The sequence below is a fragment of the Xiphias gladius genome, chromosome 5, assembly GCF_016859285.1.
Source record: "Xiphias gladius isolate SHS-SW01 ecotype Sanya breed wild chromosome 5, ASM1685928v1, whole genome shotgun sequence".
In the NCBI taxonomy this organism is placed as follows: Eukaryota; Metazoa; Chordata; class Actinopteri; order Istiophoriformes; family Xiphiidae; genus Xiphias; species Xiphias gladius.
The window spans coordinates 13,106,574-13,123,195 of record NC_053404.1 but is presented as its reverse complement, the minus strand read 5'-3'; the positions used below and the strand labels follow the sequence as shown (position 1 = coordinate 13,123,195).

The following is a 16,622-nucleotide window of genomic DNA, read 5'->3' as shown; positions in this document are numbered from 1 at the left end:
TTAACCACCAAAAACAACCTTATGGCTGCATTAGTCTACAGACATAAAAGTCTGAGGAGAACAAAGCATGTTAATGGCTGCAGTGTCTTGATGATGAATCTTGCTCAGACCAACCAGATGGAAGTGCAGTTTCAGCGAGGCTGTAGATAGCATAATTAATCTCACGTCATCTAATTACAAAGAACGTGTTTTCATGGGATGTTTTGAGATCATACTCTGGACATCACACTTTCTCATCTGTCCTCTTTTTCAGGTTTACTGTCTCTCTCTAGTGGTGATGTGTGAGAAGTATGAGCTTAGAGGCCTCACAGGCCACCAACACCCATATACTGTGTATTTGGTCACTGTGAATGGTTGATATTTATCCAGGCTGCCTGTGGCATTGCAGGGGATACGCAAGAATTGAGAAGTCTAAAATGTGGACAGGCTGTGTTCTGTGTAAATCTGCTATTTATTATCTATTTTACATGGCTTGCAGACTCTTGATGTAGAATACCACAGAGCTCTGTCCTTAACTACATGGAGCTAAACGCTAAATATGTAGCTTAAAATGTAACTTTTAAGGCAATATGGATGAGAAGTCTTTGCAGTGCTCAACAATTACAATTACTTGACCACCAAGAAAACACCACTTACTGATGTAAAACTATGTGGTATGACCAAAAGCTCCAGGACAGCTACTAAATGAAACTGATGTGAGATTATTTAAAAAAAAAAAAAAAAAAAAAAAAAAAGATGGTTATGTCTATAAAAAGAGACGGGACTTGCCTGCTTGTTGTTTATGCAGCTCAACTAAACAAATTACCTTTGTTTCACTTCGATCTGTGTAGCAAATGTATACCTGAGTTACAAGTCAGATTTCAAGTACTAAAACACAAAGTGGATGATTTTCAATATTTGCTAATATTGGATTTGCTACAACTTATTTTTAATGGCTGATGTGTCCAGGATAAAATATTTGAATTTGCCTTTTGTGTTTGTTTGCAGAGCCTTCGCTTAAAAGCATCAAGGTTTTTTCAATGGATTATCGAGGAGAAATAAAAGTTTAATTAGAAAATGGCCAGAGCAAATTCAAGATTGTTTGGTCAAAGTTAACATTGTACATTATCTCTAGTCATCATACATCCAGATGATACAGCAGGGCAGTGAAGGCCTCCTCTCCAGCTTGGCACAGTGTCTCGTTGGAGGCTCAGCAGCAGCAGCATCAGCAGCAGCATCAGCAGCAGCAGTGGCTGCAGGGCCTCCAGCTGGGGCTGGCTGCTGCCTCTGCCTGCCCACCAGCACCGAGGCTGGGGGAGGTGGTGGGCAGGCTGCAGGATTGCCCTGGGGCACCTCACTCATGCACCAGTAAAGAAACTGAATTTCCTCTCGCTCTCTCTCTCTGCTAAGAATGGTTGCTGCCCTCAGCAATTTGATTTGACAAAGTGAGATCTGGAGCACTGGTGTGACCACTGCACATGCCAGGAAAATAAGACGATCAGAGTATCATGGAGTATAATACTAGGAAATCATAGGTCAACACTTATCCTATTCACTAGAACCTGACACAAAACTTAAAATCAGAATAAAAAGCACCAGACAAATTTTGATTTTAAGTTTATCATTGTTTGCATTAACAGTGTATGGGAATCTAGTTTTAAGATGTGCATTACATTATATTACATTTGATGACAGATTAATTCTGTACACGTTACATTTTTGAGGACTTAGTTTGCAGTTCTTTATCAACCTTACCAATGTGGTGAATCTAACAGTAAAGGGAAATTTACATTTTGATCAACACATAAGGACAGTTCTAAGAAAAAAAATTCAAGTATTCTTTCTTTGCAGTATGAGTGGAGATGCCAAATATTAACATGAAGTGACATGATGCAATTTAGAGATTAATTCCGTGCAAAATTGACAAATAAAGAAGAAATTTTAATACTGATGATGATCCTAACATTTACCTAATACCTTTTATTCAAAGCATTATTTTGAAGGCTGTTACTGAACTGTAGTCACAACATGTAATGAAAAAATTATTGCTCATCAATTCAGGTTATTAAGGTCATCCTGTGCCATTACATCAGTTTGAACTCAACCAACCGTGACATCTCAGCACCATCAAAACAATAAAACTCACCTGGTCAGCATTGTATATAATTGTCAATGGCACTCACACAAGTCAGTGGAGATAATAATTAAAACTGTGTGAGTCACAGGACTGTAAGGGCTAAAGAATCAGGAAAATACTCACTAAGAGTGTTAGCATTAGCTGCTACAAACTCTTCTCCTAATTTGTAACATAAAAGCCAAATTAGTACTACAAAAACAGAAAAAAAATTCCTTTACATGTAATGTCTGACATCTTAGAGAATCAGGCATCATTTCCAAAATATACATAACCACACCCTTGTTACAGTATGCCATCACTGCTCATATGACAGCATTAGTGACTCCTCTGTGAGTTTGAGTGTGAGTGTGAACCAACGTGATCTTTGCGTTAAGGACACTGCTGGCTAAACTGAAAACTGAACTCTACAGGCCAGTCCACAATACTGTAAAAATGTCAGTGGGAGTCCAAGTACACAAGCAGGCAGCTAACAAGCTTGTCTTTTGCATGCTGATATAGGGTTTTAATAAAACTACAGAGGACCATATTGCTGATGTGAAACAGGACACTGAAAGCAGAGGTAGCCTGAAGTCTGTGCAATTTACACAAGGAGCTGTCAGCCAGTTAACCGCCGTAGCAGGACTCGCATTTGATTTTTGTTGCTTTAAAAGCATCATCGGAGGAGTCCTGATTTCTGGCAGAAACAACTAAACGCAGCGAGGGGTGGTGCATTCATCAGCCAGCTAGCTAATCGGTTCCTCTTTCAGTATGCAACAAACAGTCATATGCCTGTGAGTCATTGGCTGAATGGGCTGCAGCCTCTTGCTGGTTCTAGTTTACTATTTCTACTGAAGTGACTTCCCTTAGTAAGCTAAAAGCTGTGGGAGGCCAGCTGCTGCTAGAGAAGCACAAACTTTACATCTGATGTGCTTGGAGCTCTCAAATCATTTGAATGAATGATGAATAAATAATAATTACACTGAAATGTCAAGAAGGCACACACGACAATCACAAATCTAGGCATCAGGCAAGATTGGCACAAAAGACTCATAGCATGCTGAAAAATCTGAAGAGAGAAGAAAAAAAAAATCAGCTTAATTAGGAAATTAAACAATGAAAAATATGAAATATATATATATAGTAAAAGGACATTGATTGAACATACTAGGAGGAAAGCAACCAAAATCATGCACAAAAAAAGGAACTCCCAATTTTCAACGTACGCAAAATCAGCCAAAGAACAATTAAATACGCCTGCCACATGTCAACTCTCCCATCACAGTGATACTCATTTCCAGAATGCTGTTTGGTTTCGGCTGATTTAAAGTCCTCTGGCTATGTTTTGTTTGATACAAATGCAGTTAGTATATAATTGTGCACATAAAACCAGTAGTGAGGTTTGTAGCTCATTATATACACAAGTTGAAGTTATTGCAAGTTCCACTTGGCAGTTCAGCACTTGTTGCACACGTGAGGCCAGGCTCTTTGTGCTTTGCAAGAGGGGAGTCTAGACTACCGGTGGGCTGCGAGGCAAGGCTTAGTCCGGGATAGGCTTAGAGATGCTAACGCTGCAACTGGATGGTACTCTTGGGAAAACAGGGAGCAGAGAGAAGAACCCAAGAAGTGGTCACCAGTAAAAGGAGCGGGACAGGAAGTTGGCGGCCGTGCTGAGCCAGCCCATGCCATCTGTGATAGAGCCAACACGCGTGACAGCCTTGTCCTGCTCCTGGGATGGACTCTCCTCCTCAGGCAGGTAGTCTGGGATGTCTGTGTTCTCCTCTACCAGCACTGCCGAGTCCTCCTGGAATGGCACCATCAGCTGCACAAAGACAAAGGAGAAATGTTTAAAAAAAATAAAAATAAAAATAAAAAAAAATCAGCAAAGAAAATAAACTGTGGGTTTTTTTCCCACCATGAAGCAAGCAATTTTTCCAAAACTCCAACTCATAAAGATTCCAGGATTAATGTCAAAAATAGTTGTTCGACGACAGGACCAAATAATCATCTGGATTAAGAATACATGATTTAGCCAGGTCTGACCCCTGCTGGCCACATTGTATATAACTACTAATGCAACCTTTGCTAATTACTTTCAATTATCAGAGCAACAATTATTAGAATTTTTTGCCGACTACTGGAAAGCAAACACTTTGGAATCTCATATATTGTTAAGAGTTAGCAGTTTCAAATACACCTTCACGGTACAGCCCGGTATATGCTGCAAGTGAGTAACACACTGCTTTAAAAAAGGTACAACTGGAACTGGTCATGTGTTTGGCAAAAAGCAACTAGCCTACAGGCTGAGGCAGAGATGTGACTAGTTAATCATGTCAGTGTGAATAAGTCTCAGCCACAGGCAGAAGGGCTACATACCCTGTACTGAGATACACACAACATACAGCGTGCACACTGACCTATTAGTTGACTATTCGTGAGTGAAATAAATTAGTCTCTGTATATAGCAGCAGTCACAAGTATACAATCTTACCTCTCCTCCATCTTCTGTCTTCACCACCTGCTGAGCCTTCATTACTTTGGTGGAGTTGATTGCTGTGCCCAGGGCCTGTGAGAAAAAATGTTAATGCTAAATACTTCTGTTAATCATAAATTATAATTGCACAAGCAGCATGAATGCTGTTCCCAACACAGGTTGACGATATATTGGCCAGCTTTTGGTGCTTTTGGTAGCAAGACTGATATCAAAATTATATCCTATTCAGCCAACCAACTGGATAGAGTATGATTTATTCATTTGCACATTTTTATCTTTTTTTTAGGCAAACCAGGCTATTCTTGATTAAACGTTACACTTTTTACATTCTAAAAACTTTTGCAATGACTGAAGGGAGCTATTTTCCCCACTTTAATACCATCAAACAAAACAATCAGGACCAGTTCTGATAAGGCGGTGTTTATTCCATGAATTGAAACTGGGCACATGATGAAATCAACAACTGGTATTGACCACAATTACAACTGATAATCATTTGTCATCAGAAGCTGGCAAACATATTGTGTATCCCCAACTTCCTGGGTGGTTTTCTGCATCCCGACAGACACCTACCTCAGCTTTAAGGTCAGAGCGGATCCTGATAACACATCTCTTGACAGCCATCTGGAAGGTGAAGCTGATGACCCCTCGGATCTTTAGCAAGGCCTCCTCGCACAGGCTCCTTCGAGTCTGACAACAGACAGGAACCAGGTAAAAAGTATGGACAGGTGTGCAAAACAACGAGGCCAGCATGTCATAAGTTAAGATATGACTGTGGCTTAAAGGCACAGTATCCAGTTTAAGACTGGAAATGTGGATGATGCAGAATTAGCTACAGTTAAATTAGATAAAATGTGGGCATAAAAATATACTTTAAAACATTCACTTGCTACATACGTGTTTTTGAGCCAAACAGTTTACATGACTACACTTTCCAGCTGTCACAGTGATGTGTTTTTCTGGTGTAGTGATAGCGATGCAGCCCACCACAGGCCGTCTGCTGTAATGTAATCTGGCTAGGTGCAAGCTTCCTGCAGAGCAGCATTCAGGTTTGATCTCAGCATCCTGCTGTTCAATGCCTGACATTTTCAACCTGACCCCATCCACCCTCCTATTCCGTGCCAGATAGACACCGCTAAGATCATACCCCAAAGAGAGATTTTTGCACATGCCTCATTTTGATTCCTGTGTGCTCACTGTGAACACTTACAGAGTCATCCAGTCCATCAATGTGCAACACCACAGTTTTGGCCCTCTTGTTGTTGGAGCCCAGGAAGAACTGGGCTTTACGCCGGCAGGAGGCAGCAGCTGCCTCCGCCTGTTCGGCCTCTTCTTTACCAGCTGATTGCAGAATCTCATAGATCTCAGAGGCCAGCAGTTTAGTCTCTCCAGGCGATGTACTCCTTTGGTGAGAGGGAAAAAAATGGAAGAGATCACTATAATGAAAGAAAAATTAGACATCTAATTTTGTTTAATTTGTAAAACGTGATTTACGTACAGACGTGTTCAATGCCACTCAGCTGAAATGATCTTTTGTGTTGCAATAGTGTATTTGTAAGTATAGGTGCAATGAAGTTGAAGGTGGGTATGATTGATGTCCAAGAATAGTAACTTCTAAACGGCCATATTACTGGGTCTAGATATTTCTGCTGAAAGACAGGATAGTAATAGCAATGCAAAGGCGGGCAAATCATGATGCCTATATGCCTCTATGAGAGAGAAGTGTGAATCATGCTTAATACAGAAATTAATTCATTAAGCTTCCATTTTGTAAGCTCCTGTCCTTTTTGGTCTGGAACTGGAGACTTAGAACTTAGCGGTTGCCCCAAGGGGACACAGTGACAGCAAAAAAAAAAGGGACCCACATTCACATAATATACAACAACTTTAGAAGTACTGTCAATCTTTGAGTCTGACTATCCCAAAATTCTTCCATTTACCCAAAGACAATGCTGCCATCCACCACATAACATTCAGACTCATGCTAATTAAGCCTACACTTCAGGTTTTTACAGCCCTTTTAGCAAAAAAATCCATAGCAGTGCATAATATTTCAGTGTGCAGCAGCTTTCCTTGAAGAAGCAACGTGAGGTCAGTTGCAGTTGTAATGCCAGAACTGATATTTTGTGAGGTATCCTGGGATACCCCTACAGGCTATACTGCTTTATATGTCACAAAGTCATCACTCACTCTATAGTAACCACATATGACATCAGCTGTCTGGCATGGCTGCCCTCTGGGAGCGTGGTGGACCCTGGTGCTGTACAACACATTCCTACTCTGGCTCTATGGAAGTCTGTCAGCCTTTGAGCAAGCCAAACACTCTCACGTCAATTGATTTATTTATTTAGTCGTCACTTTATACATTGAATAAGAGGTAACATCTTCTTGAGTTTCAGATCATAATAAGATGAAGGAGTACAATGGTATTCACACCTATTTCATGCAACTACACTAGACGTTCCCCGACAGCTATGCTTTCCCACTCTGTCCAGCTATGATCGACCTCTACCCAAAGTCAGACTGACTGGACTGCAAGTAGGGAGAGCTGCTACAGTCACTGCAGGGCTCCTCTTGATGCAACCCCTGACTAGCTGAAGTGACTGGCTTACTCCAGGGCAAGCAAGAGCTTCCCTGCAGGAAGAGAGGGGGGGTGGCAAAATCATACAAGCTACATCAGCCACTTGAACACAGGTCTATTCCTATCAGGTTGCTAATGATGAACAGCAATCACTTAGCAAAACTGCCAGAGGTCTGGAGCACAATACTTCCTCAAACCACACGTCCCTCCAAAACTTTATGAGTGAATGAGTGACCAGAATTTGTTTATAATGTTCTTTTGGAAAATATAGATTAAATAAAATAAAACAATAGATATTAGACTAAAACCAAACAACAAAGAAATATGCTTACAATATAGCCTGTGTGCAAATTCAGCCACATCTGTAACACAACCTGCTACATCCCCATAAAAACAAGAGCAAATATAAGCCTACACTAATAAAAATATGCAAGTGGATTCATCAAGAAATTGTGCGGAGGTTGCAGATGCATTAAAATCTATGACATGCAGAAACAGCGATTTAACTGGTTACCGCCCTATTCTAATTCAACTTTAATCATATTCATCCTGACATGACAAATGGAAGGACATTGTCCTGCCTGGAAAATTTGCAGACAGGCACACGTTGTCCGTGCAAAACAAAAGAAATCCTAGGTTAAGGTTTTATGTAAAGAAAGTGCACAGTGAGCGTGTGTATGTTTGTGTGTTTGTGTGTGTGTGTGAGAGAGATGTGGTGATGACAGGAACTTGCTTCTGCACGACATTCTGCAAACTCAGCATCATGCCCAGCTCGCCATTCATCTTCTCCCTGTTGGCTCGACATTCTGCCAGGTAGCGCACGGCCTGCAAGGACAAGGGCAACCGTTATCTAGCAGCACTAAAAGCTGACAGACCCTTTGCGATATTATAAGAGAGAGCTTTTAAAATGGGCACAGATTTGCTTTGGTAAAATATTACATAACCAATACAAATACACATGCACTGACCCTGTGTCTACACTTCAAGGGTTACAGTCAAAGAGCAACTATTACGTAGCGCCACTTAAATGTGTACTCACACTACAAGTCATATATGGAAAAATGGGTAGTGATGGTGGAGGAAGTGGGGAGAGGCTGGTATATCAAGACTCTGTTATGTTTACACTACAGTACAGACACCAATGTCTCCACTCCACAGTGTTTTTAAATATGTGGCTGTTTTAATGCCTCCACGTGTCTGCAAATCGGTGGAGGAGGAAATGGCCTTTAGATGGTCACTGGAACCTGCTCTGACACCACTGGATAGCAGGGGACATAAAGTATGACATGAGCAGAAAACAGCTAATTTACAGAACCAGTAGGGAACCCAGCTGACTTTTTAACCAAAAGAAATTCTACCTAATGAGCTGCTGTAGATATTTGAACAAGAATTTTTATATCATTAGTTTTCTGTGTATTCCAACTTTCCTTTATTTACTATTAAGGATCTTTATGTCAACATGTAGATGGATGCTACTTACCAGCAGCGCAGAGTAGACAACCTGTGGGTTGGGGTGGTCCAAAAAAAGGATGAGACCTGGCAGACAGCCTTGGTCTTCTACTATGGCTCTTCGATTCAGTGGGTCTGCAGCAAGATCTCGCAGCTGGTTCACCACAGTAAGTGCATCCACCTGCGCACTCATGGTGCCTCTTGTCTTGATGCCATGCACATCAAACCAAACTCGTCACTCTACTGAAAAGAGAAAGGTGAGGTAAATCAGGGAGCTTACTTTATTCAACTTAGAATTGCGGCTAATTATTATTTAGTTATAAATTAATCTGTAGTTTTCTCAATTAACTGTCTGGACTACAAAAGGTTAGAAAATGGGTAAAATTTCTATCACAATTTCCCCAGAGTGGGGTCTTCAAATTGCTTATTATTTCAGACCACCGATGAAACCCCCCAAATATTCCATTTGCAATAATGTGACATAGAGACAAGAAGCAAATCTTCACATCTGAGAATTTGGAACCAGTAAAAGTTACTTTTCTTCTTTTCGGAATCACATGAACATTTAATTGACTGTCAAAATTGTTAACAAATACTTCCTGTGAATCAACTAATCAGTTCAAAAAATCGTTGCAATACTAATACAAATGCGTTTGTGTGTATGGCAAAAAAATCTCAAAAGCAATCTTTACCGTTTTTTTAATAACTTGGTGCAGAATTGTACCACCATTGTAACTTGGTGCAAGTTACACCTATTCAAAATGAAGAGTCTGTTGCATGCACTAACTATTAAACTTTTACTACTATAACCGTAGATTACGTTTTACACATTTGTTGGCGTTTCTGGGGATTTCTATCAGCAATAAGATCTGAACTGTGGTGCTTCACAATCTGACTGATTAGTGATTCTACTAAAGTTGCCGATTTTACTGTTATGCGTTGATAATACTGTAGATATGACATGAGAGATCAAATAGCTTACCGTGCTTTAATGGCAAATTATAACATGATGCAGTTTAATTGTATGCTGCAAACACTTTTCATAAGACAAAATACAAACACTAATTTCTGACAGACACTTTCTACGACCCCCAACCTCACCTCAAATCACGCCCTGTTGCTACAGTGGCGTTTCAGCAGCTAAGCTAGGCTAGCTAACGTTCCTTGACAATCATAGCATACCTTTTTGTCAGTTTTTGCGAAAATCATGAGACAACCCCTGTTGACTTCAGTTACAGCAGATGCAAAAACGACGCAACTAGAAACAGCCAAGTTTCGAGACCGCCTTAATAAGAAATGTGACAAAACGAATTTTAGTAAAGCTAGGCCTTCGCCTCTTTCTCTACTATGCTCCTTTAGCTGGCAGCTGGGCACGGTGTTTGGGTTTTGTGGCACATCAATGGGTATAGCTGTTTTGTGAATGAGGACATCCCAGTTTTCCATAAGGATCCTAGCATCTTGAACTGGACACAGCCCCGCCGGGAAATGTAGGGAAATATAACGAACATCCACAAGGTTCCTAATATATGACATGACGGTGTAATTTGATTGACTGATGTAAAACCCAATCATCAGATAGTTTTCTTTTAAAGGTCAAATTTGGTTGGTGACTTTATGTGTCAATCAAAATAAATACCCAATGGTGACGTTTCATGGTCACAATCTATGAATTGTAGTCCGTATAATCCAATTGGCTCAAAATGTATTCCATGTGTCTGCCTACATTAGTTGCCTCTTGTACAAGGAATCTGACAAGGTGGAAAAGTTTAGGAAGTTGTGAGTCCGCGTCAGGCTCGGTAAGTTGGTCTCAAAGTCACACACCAGTTGATCTTCGAATATGTATTCAGCGTCAACACATGTAGGTGACCTTTACACTAGGGATAACCACAATTGTGCGGGTCTTCGACAAATCCTAATAAATTTTTCAGCGGTTGTTCGAGTTTGCTGAACTAAGTTAGCACACTATCGTTGTTAGCATCAGTTAGCCACACTGCCCGCTAAAGTTAGGAGCCGGCACGTTAGCTTGCCAGTAGCGTGTCAAATCAGCTAATATCTGTCCTAGAAGTGCGACTGACTCGGGTTTAGCGTCGCCATTTAATTTATGAACTAAATACAAACAGCTTTAAAGAGTAGCTTGAAAGCGTTCACTCTCATGTTTATGATGCAATGATAGATACAGATGGATAGCAAGATAGGGTGCTTCAAGAACTTTATTAATCTCAGTGGGGAATTGCAGTGTTACAGCAGCCAAGTCAAGCATAAAATCACAACACAAAATGGCAATAGCAACGTCAACTGTTAATGATAATATCGAGTAACATATCTGGCTGTTCTACTGCTGTTTTCACATTCTAGTGTACCGAGCATCGAGTCGGATCTGCATCCCTTGATGCGTTTTTCTACATCAAATGTCATAACTTTTATTTACCCTATTGCTAGTTTACATGCTCCGATTTTTGGAAAAATGAATCAAAGAAATTGTGGTTCCTTTAATCAATCAATCAAATAGTGGCATCGATGATCATTTTGGACAGATACCTAAAAATCTTCCAAGTTAATATCGGCCAATACCACTAAAGGCTGAAACCGAGTGTATGTCCATGTATTGTACTGGAGCATTGTTGCACAGGTATCAACCTCTTCAAGTAGCCATTGTTTGTTTTAAGTTTTGTGTTTCCATGTGTTTCCCATACTCTTGTTTTGTGTTTCTTCTAGATGACCGTTTGGTGATGATGCCCTTGCTGTTCAGGCATGTGTCCGTCTGCCCTTTTGAAGCACATCGACAGAAATGAGTAAAGACTATGCACGGATTGAAATGGACTTGGTACGTGAGAGTCCATGTTGATGTCTGTCTTAATTAGTGTCTGCTAAATGTACTATTCTCATACATTGCAAAATTTGATTTCGTGGTTTCACACAGACCATGAAACACTACCGTATTGTCCCTTTGTCTGACTCTCATCTGAGAGCCCATTGTTACAGTTTCTCAGTTGCAAGATCTGAGAAATAACCGCCATGGACAAGTGACATTTTCTGCTGTTTATGCTGGAATGCAGCTTGTGTAGACTGCATTTAGTATATTAAGAAATCAACTGTGATTGAAATTATTTTTCTCCTTTTTTATTTGAGTTATACGTCATGTGTTCCATGTTTTATTTTGCAGGCTTTTGGATCAGCCAAGCCCTACGGATCCTCGAGAAGTATTGTGAGGAGAATAGCTACTAGTCTTCCTCTTAAACCTTGCCCCAGGGTTCATTTTCAGGTGAGGGAAAGTTAACAGGATCATAATTTTTATAGTGTTGTGCCACTGAGTCTTTGATAATGTAGTATTTATATCTTATATTTTAAGGTGATAGCATATTGTCCCCCTTGTGATTTCAAATTCTTTTAAAATTTGTCACTTACGATATAACCCTGTATTCGCTTGTCTTACTGTCTGTCTCTCCTGACTGCTGGAGTCACTGACATGTGACAACAAATCACACACCCTCTTCAAACTTTTGTTTACCTCTGCTTGTCTGACTGTTTTTCATTTATGAACCATAAACAGAGTGGATGAAGTCATTAGAACAGAGATATTTTTTTATATGTTTGTTTAGGAGTTTTTTAAACTCTTAACAAATCAATCTTTTGTGATTATTACAATTCAGTGGCATTTAATTTTTAAAAACTGATTTGCTTGTCTTTTCTTCCCCTTCTCCTTCAACACTGTGCTGTTTCTTTTTTTCTCTTCTTCTCTCTCCAGCCACCATCCCTAGCTATGAGGAATGCAGTATGTCTGCTTTAGGTCAGTTTGTTCAGCAACCTTCAACAACCTTGAGCTGCTTAAAGAGCTACTGAGATACCTGAGGACCTATTTGACCCTTTTACTAACAACAGCCCCGCCTTCCCCTTCTCCTTCTGAACTACCTAATTACTTTCTTTATTATTAAACTCTGATTGTAAACAAGTCTTAGTTGTTGAAATGCTGTGTTGTAATGTGTGCCGGTGTGTGTTCTTCTCTGGCATGTTTTTCTGAGTTGTTTTTTTTTTTTTTTGTCAAAATGGTGAATATGGTTGGTCTCTATCCCTGACAGCTTTATCCGTACACTGAGGATGCTGGTGTTCTGATTGGCGCCAGGAGGCAGAACTGTCAGGTGGCCTCACTGGCTGATATCGGCTGGATTGACAGGGATGATGAAGAGGAGGATGATGATGAAGACTGCTTTGGCAGACCCAGGTTAGAGGGAAATAGAGATATGCATTGCAGTTCATGTTGAAGAATCAACTTATTTCCGTGAGTAGTGTTTTCGGAAATTACGATTCTCTTGAGATCTGTAATAATAAATGGTCTTACTGAAACAGGTCACGTATGCCATTGGGACTCGTGTTTCGAGCCCGCCAGTCTCCACCTCAAAGAAGGCCCTTAACCCGCCAGAGGTCACTGCCCAGCCTGCACCAGGGGGCTCCGGACCCCCAGGGGCCAACAATCGCCAACGATGAGGCCATTCAGAAGATCAGCGCACTAGAGACAGAACTTGCCAAACTCAGAGCTCAGATAGCACAAATCGTACTGGCTCAGGAAAAGAACACACCGCCAGGTATCTCCTAAAGCAGCTTTCCAAAATATACACTTAGCTCCCTCCCTATTGCCTGAATGCATTGAGTGATTTGTTTCCTCTTTTTGCGCCATTGTAGTAATGCAAATTTTCCCCTAGATGGCAGCAGATTTTCACGATACAGGGCTATAATACACCTCTTTCCTTTGTTTCAATTTAGCTGCTATCACAGGGGCACCTCCTCCTCCCCCTCCACCCTGTGGCACCCTGCCTCCCCCACCACCACCACCACCTCCTCCTCCTCCTCCTCCACCACCACCACCGCCCCCAAGTCTCCAGCGGGCATTTTCAGCCATTGATTTGATAAAAGAGCGCAGAGGGAAGAAGACAGACAGCCAGACAGTTTTGGATTCAAGGCCAGCAGAAATCCCCAACATGCTCGATGTCCTGAAGGACATGAGCAAGGTCAAGTTGCGATCAGTCAAAAGGTAGGCTTCAACTTTAAAAGTGGATTGAGACATATTCATACATTCAAATACATGCAAAGTGTTTTTGAAGTCATGTCCAAGATGTGTTCCCCAGCTATTTATATTAGTGTATTAAGGTGTATTGTTACAGATTTATTAAAGGTAGTAAGAACTGTGCTAAATTCTGTCAGCTGGAGTTCAATTTGTGGTTATGTTGATCTGTATCTTTTCACTTTCTTTCATGTATCTCCTTGAGCAGCTACTATAAATGGGAAGACGTGCTTGTATAGAACACAAATAATCGAATTCTAATGATTAGACTTTGTAATTGCCCTCATTGCCTGTATGCTTTCATAGTCGTCCAGTGGAAGGTGATGCCAAAGTAAAGTCCAGCGAGCCTGCAGATGCCGCAACTCTCATCGCTGAGGCCCTGAAACGCAAGTTTGCCCATCGTTATCGACACGACAGTGGACAAGAAGACAAGGACAATTTCAGACTTCCTGTTCCAGATGTGAAACCTCGTACCGAAACCCCTTTGGTGAGAGATGTTTGACTGTTTTGTTTTTATCCAAAAAAAAAAAAAAAAAAAGCCATAGACTCCACAAAATCCCCCATTAACTCATTCTTATTGATCGAGTGCAAAAGTTGTTACTAAAAACTCTCAATGCTCTGATTTTAGGTAGACTGTTTTTTTTTTTTTAATGGATCCATTTTAATTCTCACATGATGTGACATTTTAAGATTGAAATTTCGGGGTCCACTCTCACATGTTCTTTCATCATCATTGGAACCAACTGAATGTAATGACTGACTGTGACTCTTGTCAAAGTGGTCTGGTAGGGTGTCATGTACTTTATTTTGTCTTTGGTTTGTTTTCACAGTTTGGGCAGCACATGTTGAAACCAACTGGAAAGAAGAAGCTGCTCTGAACAGGAGATTCTGAACTCGAATTCCAGATGTACTTTGGACATTTTAAAGTGCCTTATCAACATTTTTAATATCTGCTGTTTCTGTGGAAGGACACGGGATTCTGCCTGAACTAGATGACCGGCTGCTCAGAGTATCAGTCATCTCATAACTGTTGCATCCAATGATCAATCTGTTCTTGCACTTTTGTAACTTCTGTTTAACAGTCTTGTTTTTTTTTTTTGTCTAACTGAATGTCTTTTGTTTTTCAGTTGAAGAGTTTAAATTCATCACAGTCCTGAGTCAAAGCTTCAGAGGCACACGAGTGCATGTTACATGCAACACTACAGAATGTTTTAATATTATTGGATTTATTGCTCAGTCTTTATTAGGTTTTCGTTAAACTTGTTGCACATAGCATAGTTGGTCAGTTTTGCATTCCCATTTCTAAGGGGTCCGTGAAAGCTGAAGAGTTATACCACAGACGTAAGGGAGCACTTTCTTACATGTGATATTTTGATGTATTGTTTATATACAGCAGGGTCCAGAAGTCTGAAACCACTTTGGACCCCACTGTATGTATGGTGATTTCTAGACTAATTTTGATTGGGATCCATATATTTATATTGTGGTTTAAACAGATGATTTTGTTTTTTAAACAGTTAATTATGTCCTAGTTTCATCTGTTACTTTTTTTTCTTTGAGTTGAGCCTGTGTAAGTTGTGTCCTAGTAACCAGTCTTGCCACAGCTTGTATGTCTTTTGCTGGTTCAAATATATGCATCCCAGTTGTAGTTGACATAATTTATCTCTTTACTGCGATCTGCTTTTAAGAGCCAAAGACATTCCAGTGATGCTCTGTGATATTCTGCCTTTAACTGCCAAATTGTGCTATTTCAGGACCCTTTTTTATTTCCCTTGATGCTTAAATAGTGAGGAAAAGATACTATAACAGTAAAGTTCATATGTTTAGGTTATAGATGATACATGTGAAGTGTTTTGTTTCTTCATCAGTACCTCTTTTGATAAGTTTTGCCTCTTATTGCAAAACACATCAACCTTTCCCAGAACTTAGATTCATAGTTCAACATCAACGCTAAAGAAAGACATCACTGTAGTTTACTCAAATATTTTTTTGCTTATTCAAATAAGAATCTTGGGTCCTAGGGTACCCACTGTAATCAGTATCACAAAGGTATAAATCATGCATTTATGCCAGTAATCATCATTTTCATACCTCAGTTTGGAAATGGGACACTTACCATAGGGACTCCTTTGAGTCATGAGGTTTTTAGGCAGTTTTCTGTGCAGTGACTGATTGCACCGTTACAAGTTCTGACCACTATATATGTCAGGGTACTTGGTGCTTCAAGTCAGCTCCTACTTTTTATAAAGGGAAGTTGGACTGGATATATGTCAGTAGAAATTGATTGATTTAAAATTTATTATTCAAAGAGTTGTCTTCCATGAAAATGATTAACTTGAATTGTCATCTTTCTAAATAAAAGTTTATGGTCTTTCCTGACTTGCTTGTTTTGTCTGGATGGTTTAGGTGTAACCTTATGAAAGTCGGCTGCCCTTATATTTGCATGACTCCTAAATAGTTAGGGCAATTTTTCCTTCGCCATTGACTTATCCTATGTGTAACTTAAAATGACTTAAGTGTGAAGCTAATTGTGAATGAAACATTAACTTACAATTTATATTATTGAGTGATCACTGTCTAGGGCACATACTTTAACCATGTGCAAGTCAAACATTTGTCAACGACATGTTTTATTATTCAAATTGTAACTGCAACAGGCATGTATCAAAAAGGTCAATACAGCAAAGCTTTTACAAAACGTGGCTCGACACTTAAGTTTTCCCAAAAATGGCTGTCCCAACAAATTGTAAACAGTTTTATCAACAGTCTTACGGCACATACAGCAAAATACATATCAGCTAAAGTAAGAAAAGCACCTGCTATTTTTCAAAATGTTTAAACACAAACAATTTGTGCCACTATACAGAATCAAAGTAGATGAACGAAACACAAAAAAAAATGGAATGTTCAAAGTCACTTGACCATTTAGTTTCCGTACAAAAAAAAAAAA

At 40.0% G+C, this 16,622-nt stretch overlaps 2 protein-coding genes across 3 annotated transcripts; one reads left to right on the top strand and one right to left on the bottom strand.

The window, feature by feature from the left end:
• Positions 1–1,583: 1,583 nt before the first annotated feature.
• armc1 (armadillo repeat containing 1) lies at positions 1,584–10,076 on the bottom strand. Of its 2 annotated transcripts, none has more exons than XM_040127291.1 (7): positions 9,799–10,076; positions 8,648–8,856; positions 7,901–7,992; positions 5,797–5,989; positions 5,160–5,276; positions 4,584–4,658; positions 1,584–3,914 (listed from the first exon to the last, which is right to left on the bottom strand). In XM_040127291.1, exons 2-7 carry the CDS (start codon positions 8,807–8,809, stop codon positions 3,723–3,725), a joined length of 831 nt encoding a protein of 276 aa, XP_039983225.1. In that variant the 5' UTR covers positions 8,810–8,856; positions 9,799–10,076; the 3' UTR covers positions 1,584–3,722. The 2 variants fall into 2 exon arrangements, with proteins under 2 accessions (XP_039983225.1, XP_039983224.1); XM_040127290.1 differs by having other exon boundaries at positions 8,648–8,859; positions 9,799–10,075.
• Positions 10,077–10,311: 235 nt separating this feature from the next.
• On the top strand, positions 10,312–16,061 carry mtfr1 (mitochondrial fission regulator 1). The gene is made up of 8 exons (XM_040126883.1): positions 10,312–10,412; positions 11,332–11,440; positions 11,780–11,878; positions 12,693–12,835; positions 12,961–13,196; positions 13,375–13,642; positions 13,979–14,159; positions 14,503–16,061. Exons 2-8 carry the CDS (start codon positions 11,405–11,407, stop codon positions 14,548–14,550), a joined length of 1,011 nt encoding a protein of 336 aa, XP_039982817.1. The 5' UTR covers positions 10,312–10,412; positions 11,332–11,404; the 3' UTR covers positions 14,551–16,061.
• Positions 16,062–16,622: the final 561 nt, after the last annotated feature.